Below are 8,070 nucleotides of genomic sequence, written 5' to 3' on the forward strand. Positions count from 1 at the left end.
TGATGAGTTGTTGGATGAATTGCATGGCTCTAATTTCTTTACTAAGATTGACTTAAAGACTGGTTACCACCAAATCAGGGTCTCTCCTTCTGACATCCACAAAACAGCCTTCAGGACTCATCATAGGCATTTTGAATTCAAGGTAATGCCATTTGGTCTTACTAATTCACCAGCTACTTTTCAATCTCTAATGAACAAATTCTTTCAAGAACATCTTAGGAAGTTCATTCTTGTCTTTTTTGATGACATTCTGGTTTATAGTCCTTCATTGGAAGATCATTTGTTACACTTACAAATAATAATGGAGCTTCTAAGACTACATTAGATGACAACAAACTTCTCAAAATGCTCCTTTTGCAAATCTAGTGTTGAATATTTGGGACACATTATTACAGGCAATGGGGTTATGGATGATCCTGAGAAGATATCTGCAATGGTGGATTGGCCCATTCCTACTGACTTGAAAGCCTTGAGAGGATTTTTGGGCCTTACAGGGTACTATAGAAAATTTGTGCAGAATTATGGCCTCATTAGCAGACCACTTACTGATCTTTTGAAGAAGGATGCTTTCAGTTGGTCTCCTGCAACAACCACAACTTTTCTTCAACTCAAGAAGGCAATGACAACTACTCATGTTTTAGCCCTGCCTGATTCTACTAAGCAGTTCATCCTTTAAACTGATGCTTGTGACTTGGGCATTGATGTTGTACTTATGCAAGAGGGTAGAGCTATAGTTTTTTACATCAAGCCACTTGGTCCTAGATCTGCTGCCTTATCCATTTATGAGAAGGAGATTTTATCAATTGTTCAAGAAGTAACTAAATGGAAGCAATACATACAAGGTCAGCATTTCATTATTAATATTGATCATCAGAGCATACATTACTTCCTATAGCAAAAGATTTCTACAACCTTGCAGCATAAATGGCTTATGAAACTTTTAGGTTTTGATTATGAAGTCAAGTATATAAAGGGTTATGAGAACAAAGTAGTTGATGCCCTTTCTAGAAGACCTCATTTGGATGCTTCATGCAACTCCATATCACTATCACATCCTGCTTGGGCACAAGAACTAATTGCTAGCTATACTGATGATCCTCAAGACCAAAAGCTTATCACTCAGCTCACAATTACTCCCCACTCTACCACTTCCTATTCATATACAAATGGAGTATTGAGGTACAAAAACAGGCTATATGTTGGCAGCTCTTCTACAAAAAAATCCAACATTCTTCACTCTCTCCACTGCTCAGCTGTTGGTGGCCATTCTGGTATGCAGGCTACTTATATGAGAGCTAAATCTTATTTTTTTTGGCCTGCCATGAAGAAAGATATCATATTATATGTCTCCTCTTGTGATGTATGTCAAAGGAATAAAGGGGAAAATATATTTCCAGCTGGCTTACTGCAGCCACTTCCCATTCCAGATCATGCTTGGCAACACATATCAATGGATTTCATTGAGTGCTTAACAATGAGTGAGAAATCAGTTATTCTGGTAATTGTTGACAGATTAACAAAGTATAGCCACTTCATTGGACTCCACCACCCATACACTGCTTCTTCTGTTGCAAGGGAATTCATTTCACAGATTTTCAAGCTGCATGGTCTACCATCTTCCATTGTGTCTGACAGAGACAAAATCTTCACAAGCAACTTTTGGCAAGACCTTTTTCAACCCCTTGGCACTCAACTGCATCTCAGTACAGCTTACCATCCACAGACTGATGGTCAAACTGAGAGAGTAAACTCTTGTCTTGAGAGTTACTTGAGATGCATGTGTGGTCACCAACCAAAAAAATGGCACTCTTGGCTTCCACTTGCAGAATGGTGGTATAACACCAATTATCACACCATCTTGAAGATGTCTCCATTTCAAGCATTGTATGGGTATATTCCACCACATTTGGTTTTTCCTTCCACTGCTGCAACTTCTGTTGCTGAGGTTGAGTCTTATTTGAAGCAAAGATATGCAGTGTTGGACTTACTCAAGGATGCTCTTCATAAATCTCAAGAGAGAATGAATTTTTATGCTGACCATAAGAGGAATGATAGGGTATTCTCTGTAGGGGATAAGGTTTATTTGAAACTCCAACCATACAGGAAAGCATCTGTGGCTCTCAGAAGAAACTTAAAGCTGGCTGCAAAATACTATGGGCCTTTTGACATCATTCAGAAGGTTGGTCCAACTGCTTACAAACTACAACTACCAGCAGAGGCAAGAATTCATCATGTCTTCCATGTATCACAACTGAAGAAACAAATTGGTACAACTCACACTCCTTATCCTACACTGCCTACATTGGATACAGATGGCCAAGTTCTTGTCATTCCTGCAGATTCTCTTGCTTCCAGGATAATTTTGTGTAATGGTCTCTCTGTGCCTCAACTACTAATTTAGTAGACTAATACTTCACCCACAGATGCTACTTGGGAGGATGCCAAACATATTGCTCACCATTTCCCTAAATTCAATCCTTGAGGACAAGGATCTTCTGATGGGAAGGGTGTTGTCATATACCTTTTACTTCTCTAGCTTACTTAGTGGCTTCCCCGAATAATCGTTTGTCTGCCTTAATAATCAGTGACGTGTCTACTACTCATTTGAGGATTGTTGTCGTCCAGGGTTGGGACACACGCCTGTTTTAGATTAGTCAACATTAGGGTTTTATTATCCAATCATTTTAGTATTTATGTTGTAATGAAACCCTATAGGTGATTTTAAGAATGAATTAATGAAGTTTGGGTTGCTGCGGCAGTAGTTTCTATTATCCGTTCAATTTCCGTCCAATCTCAGTTCGTTTCCGTTAAACTCACACTCGATCTTACTAAGAACAGTACAAAAGCCTACTCCAACTTCAAAGCGTTTCAGCTTCCTAAGCATCCAAAGAACTATGAGGACATAGAGTTTCTGTATGCTAGTAATAAGAAATTAGAAATACCAAAGAACATATTCTCATTCTTAAATGTTGAGTGAGAAATAACCACACCATAATGAGAGAACGCATGCTTGAGAGCGATCAATAAGCATTTCGCCTCGACTCTGCCTCACTTAAAAGGATTTTTTGATAATTGCACTCAATAAGACGACTTTTTTATGGGTCTCACATGTGTGCAGGTAGGAATGAAGAGAGAAATCCTACACACGTTGAATGGTGGGAAGGAAACCTTACGAATTATTTCTGGAGACCCCACAAAAATTGTGGAAATTAAAGATTTTTATGATGATCTCTAAGAAAGGAAATCAACCACTTGCAAGGATGGGAGTACTTACCACTTTCACATCCAATCGGCAGTGGCCAAAGCACCACTCTCACAGCATCCAATAGAAACGTAGTCTTCAGCTCATCTTCTTTTTCTGATGGTCTTCGGTTTTCAACTGTTGATGATAAACTCTTGAACTTCATAAAAATTTGACAACTGTAACTCTTTTCCTCTATTCCTTGTGAAAATGCGGGGGTCTAACAACCACACCCAACAATTTGTTTGGCAATCTAAGAGGACTTACTCCAATACACTTTCTAGATAATCAACTACACAGTCAGACTCAATCTAGAGTAAAGTATATCAAAGAGTTTAAATATCTCTAACTCTTAATTCAATCCGCAATCAGCAAATAGAAATCTGCGAGCCCGATTGAATATAAGAGGAGTTACTTGAACGGTACCAAAGACCAATGTTCAAGTGTCAATCAATGTAAATCAACAACCAAAGGTTGGATATTCTAATTGATTGATATTAACGCACAACCTGTGATATTTCGATTATATGAAAAAATATAATGCGAAAAAGAAATAACACAGACACCAAAATTTTGTTCGAGGTAACCGCAAATGCAGAAAACCTCCGGGACCTAGTCCATATTGAACATCACACTGTATTAAGCCGCTACAGACACTAGCCTACTACCAATTAACTTCGGACTGGACTGTAGTTGAACCCTAATCAATCTCACACTGATTCAAGGTACAGTTGTGCTCCTTACGTCTCTGATCCCAGCAGGATACTACGCACTTGATTCCCTTAGTTGATCTCACCCACAACCAATAGTTGCTATGACCCAAAGTAGAAGACTTGATAAACAAATCTGTCTCACACAAAAAAGTCTATAGGATTGAATAAATCTGTCTCCCACAGAAATACCCAAGAGTTTTTTTTTCTTTTGATAAATCAAGGTGAACAGGAACCAATTGATAAACCGGACTTATATTCCCGAAGAACAACCTAGTATTATCAATCACCTCACAAAAATCTAAATTGTATGATGACGAAACTAGATATTGCAGAATCACAAACGATGAGACGAAGATGTTTGTGATTACTTTTTATCTTGCTTATCGGAGAAATTAATCTCGAGTCAATTATTTCAATTGTACTCAATGAAATAGTTGGGTCTGGATTCACAATCCCAATAAAGTCTTTGAAGTTATTAACCTACAGGGTCTCGATAGAAACCTAAGGTTAAAAGAAAATCGACTCTAGTTATGCAACTAGTAACACATAGGAGTTGTGGGGATTAGGTTTCCCACTTGCTAGAGTTCTCCTTTATATAGTTTTCAAATCAGGGCTTGCAATCCAAGTTACCTTGGTAACAAAGCATTCAATATTCACCGTTAGATGAAAAACCTGATTCAACCAAGCTAACATTAGATCGAACTTATCTTGTTACACACAAATGAAATGTACCCTCATTTAGGTTTATGTAACCGTACCTAAACGTGTACACCATGTTGGTTCACAAATAGTTAACCGAGGTTAGCCATATGATTACTCTCATATCAACCTTATTCATCTTAACCATAACTAGTTCAAATGACTCAAATGAAACTAGTTAAAGAGATTCAATTTCTATATTCTAATAGAAGTATACAAGAACATAATTGAAGAAAAATCAGTTTGATTCACTCGAATCAATACATGAACATTATAGAGACGGTTTGCAAAGACTGCATGCCTTATTTTTATAAATGTTTAGGTTCATGTACAATCGATTTTAGAAAGCAACCACTTACGTATGCGTACGGGTATGCGTACTTAAGTAACCGGATTTGAGTTTGTTTTATTTTTCAAACTCATCAGAAACTTAGAGGATGACAATAGCCGTTTTCACACACTATTAGCATCAAAGCAATTTTCAAGATATTGAAATAATCATTATCGAAACATTCCAAGTCTACACCAAATGATTGTATCCCACAAAGCATGTAAGATGTTACTCGACAATTTTATCATGATATAAGATGAACTTGTTCGAAGCGAAAGCTTGCCAACACATATTTCTAGAAATATGTAAGCGAGATAAACTCAGCTCGAAATCTCAAATGTGTATATATAAAACTATATCGTAATACGACTTATGTCTCAATATAGGATATAGAGTAGAGATAGACTTTCCAAGTGATATATGAGTTCAAGTCTCCACATACCTTTTGTCGATGAAGTCCCACAAGCTCCCCTTAGTAGTTCTTCGTCTTCAAATGATGAACGCCGTAAAAACTAAGCTCAACTACACAATCTATGTCCTAGTCCGAGACATCTATAGATAGGCTAGAAATCAAGACTTAAAGTTTTGATCACTAACATTGACAAACATGCTTGAGATAGAAACGCACAAGAGTTCGACCGAGCAGTGCTCTAACACCTTGTTGCTTGAAACTCTCTTATAGATTTTTCTTCCTTCTCCACGACTTTCTTAAATAAATAAAAACAATATAATAAATTTTTCTTGTCTCATTTTTTTTTTTTTTTTTTTTTTTATCTTTCATTTTTTTTAAGACAAGAAAAATAATACAAAAATAACAATGAAAATGGCCATGGTGAAGTACTTTACCGCTTGATTCTTCAGAACTTGTATTGTCTCGTATCATAAACTTCAATAACTTTCATCTTTTGATTTTCTCCACTCTTGTACTTAAATCTTCAATTTTGATATGGAATTCCGCTCCTTATTTGTAAGTCTTCAACATGTATATAAAAATCGGCTCATTGTATGTTGCTTTACTTGGATATGAAATTTTGGTTTTCCTTGAATTGTTGCTTGTAAACCTCAAACGTCTTCATATTTTTTTGTAGATTTTGATGTCGCTCCACTTGTTGATGATGATGTGTTTCTATGGACCTGTTGTTGGCGAGAGAGAGAATGGTGCTAACTTCAAATCAAACTACAAGAAGGTGGTTTTCATCTATAGACTTCACCCTTATGATTGACAAAATTAGCACTCAAGAGATCAAAGAGTAGTGCTTCTATTGGTGGGAGGTTGGGTAGCTCACCATTCTCCCCGGAATTAACGTACGGTGACACACACTCAAAAGAAAGCTCTTTAGTCAGCTATAAAGAAAATTTGGTTTGGTGCCTCTGTTGATTTGAAAATAGGTAGTCTCCACTAATGATTGATCAACAACTCTAATAATGCATTCCTCCTGCACTTTATTTGCATCACCGACATGATTAAATCCATTATTTAACACTCTAACAAATAAGAAATCCGAACGTATTTCCCTAACACTTCCAAGTTCAGTTGTGTCGGTCAGAATTCTCTATGTAAACATACCTAGAAGTTTGCTAGTGACTCTAAAATCTTTACAAGTTGGAGGTTTTTATGCAAAAAAAAAAAACATTAAAAAAATAAATAAAAACTCTATATGAAAAATATCCAAACACTCCCCCACACTTAAACTTTACATGGTCCTCAATGTAATTGACTCATCCCAAGTAAAGTCAAGGTGGTAAATCCTAATATGATATGCAAAAGAAGAAAACTAAAAACAAAAATGATATAAAATACAAAACCCAAGGGTTGCCTCCCATGCAGCGCTTAGTTTAACGTCCTTAGCCTAACCTTCTGGTTATCGGCCATACACCAACAATCTGAAAATCTGATAGTCCATCCAGAAAATAATATGCAATTCTAATAACAACTTTACACAATGATTAGCATAATATATGAATAATGAAATTGTTATAGCTTGGAAGTTTACCCCACACTTAGTCCTTTCTACACTCGAAAGTGGATATAGAACATAAAATTCGGGAACTTTAAAAGGCTCCTTAGCTTGGTGAACCTGCTCAATACTAGAATCAAACACATCAAGTGGTGGATACTTAGAAGCAAAATAATACGTCAAACTTTGGAAGCACATAACTCTAATCCTAGGTGAGGTATTTTCCTAAAAGTTTACCAGCGCATCTGGTGTAGTGGTATCATAGTACCCTCCCACGGTACTGAACAGGGTTCGATTCCCTGGATGCGCATTCTTTTGGTCATTTTTATGGACTTAGCAAAAAAAAAAAAATCCTAAAAGTTGGGTTAATAACTCTTTGAGAAGCTCCTTCAATGGATGGAAAGGATCAATAGATTTAAATTTATGCAAAGGATTAGACAAACCTTGTTCGAGATCCTCATATTTTATTTCTAGTGAATTATTTACCTCAAGCATATTGTGGTCCTCTATCGAACTCTTAATTTACCTCAAGCTCATTGGTGCAAATCCTAAAATCTTAACTTTTGTATGTTACACCATTGATAACAACGGTTATGCCATATCCGTTCTCCTACTTTTGAATAGGCGAGTGATAGTTATGATGATCCAGAGTTGAAATAACATTACCATTATTGCAAGGATTTTCCAAAGGTTGCTCATCTTCATCGGAGTCTTTGTCAACCTCATAATCTTCAATATCCCAATGATGTTGAAGTTCCACTCGTATTACCTTGTTAATTTCTTCGAGAGTCTTTTCTGATGCTCCAGCTTCTTCTAACTGATCATATTGCTTAGAAAGATTTCTGATATTAATATGTTTTCCGCCATTATTCACGGTGGAATTTTCAGACCGTATCTCTTCTTTCTACGTAATTGAAGAAAGAACATGATAAAGAGGAGTAGGTATTTCCAAACTCTCTGTCATTTGCACATTACTAGAAAACAACTGATCAGAAGTATAACTATCCTCCCATCCCTGTGATTGCTCACTTAATACCCGTCATAATATTGTTGATATGTATGAGAGTATCCATAAGCCTCTGTAAGGTATGGTTGGTAGTTGTTATATGAATGAGATTGAAATCCATA

At 36.5% G+C, this 8,070-nt stretch overlaps 1 protein-coding gene and 1 non-coding gene across 2 annotated transcripts; both read left to right on the plus strand.

The window, feature by feature from the left end:
- Window positions 1–325: 325 nt before the first annotated feature.
- On the plus strand, window positions 326–676 carry LOC113360458 (uncharacterized mitochondrial protein AtMg00860-like). Its single transcript, XM_026603967.1, has one exon. It carries the CDS (start codon window positions 326–328, stop codon window positions 674–676), a length of 351 nt encoding a protein of 116 aa, XP_026459752.1.
- A 6,505-nt stretch (window positions 677–7,181) lies between these two features.
- On the plus strand, window positions 7,182–7,252 carry TRNAG-CCC. Its single transcript has one exon. It is a non-coding gene; the product is annotated as a tRNA-Gly (tRNA).
- Window positions 7,253–8,070: the final 818 nt, after the last annotated feature.

This window comes from Papaver somniferum, chromosome 3 (assembly GCF_003573695.1).
Source record: "Papaver somniferum cultivar HN1 chromosome 3, ASM357369v1, whole genome shotgun sequence".
NCBI lineage: Eukaryota > Viridiplantae > Streptophyta > Magnoliopsida > Ranunculales > Papaveraceae > Papaver > Papaver somniferum.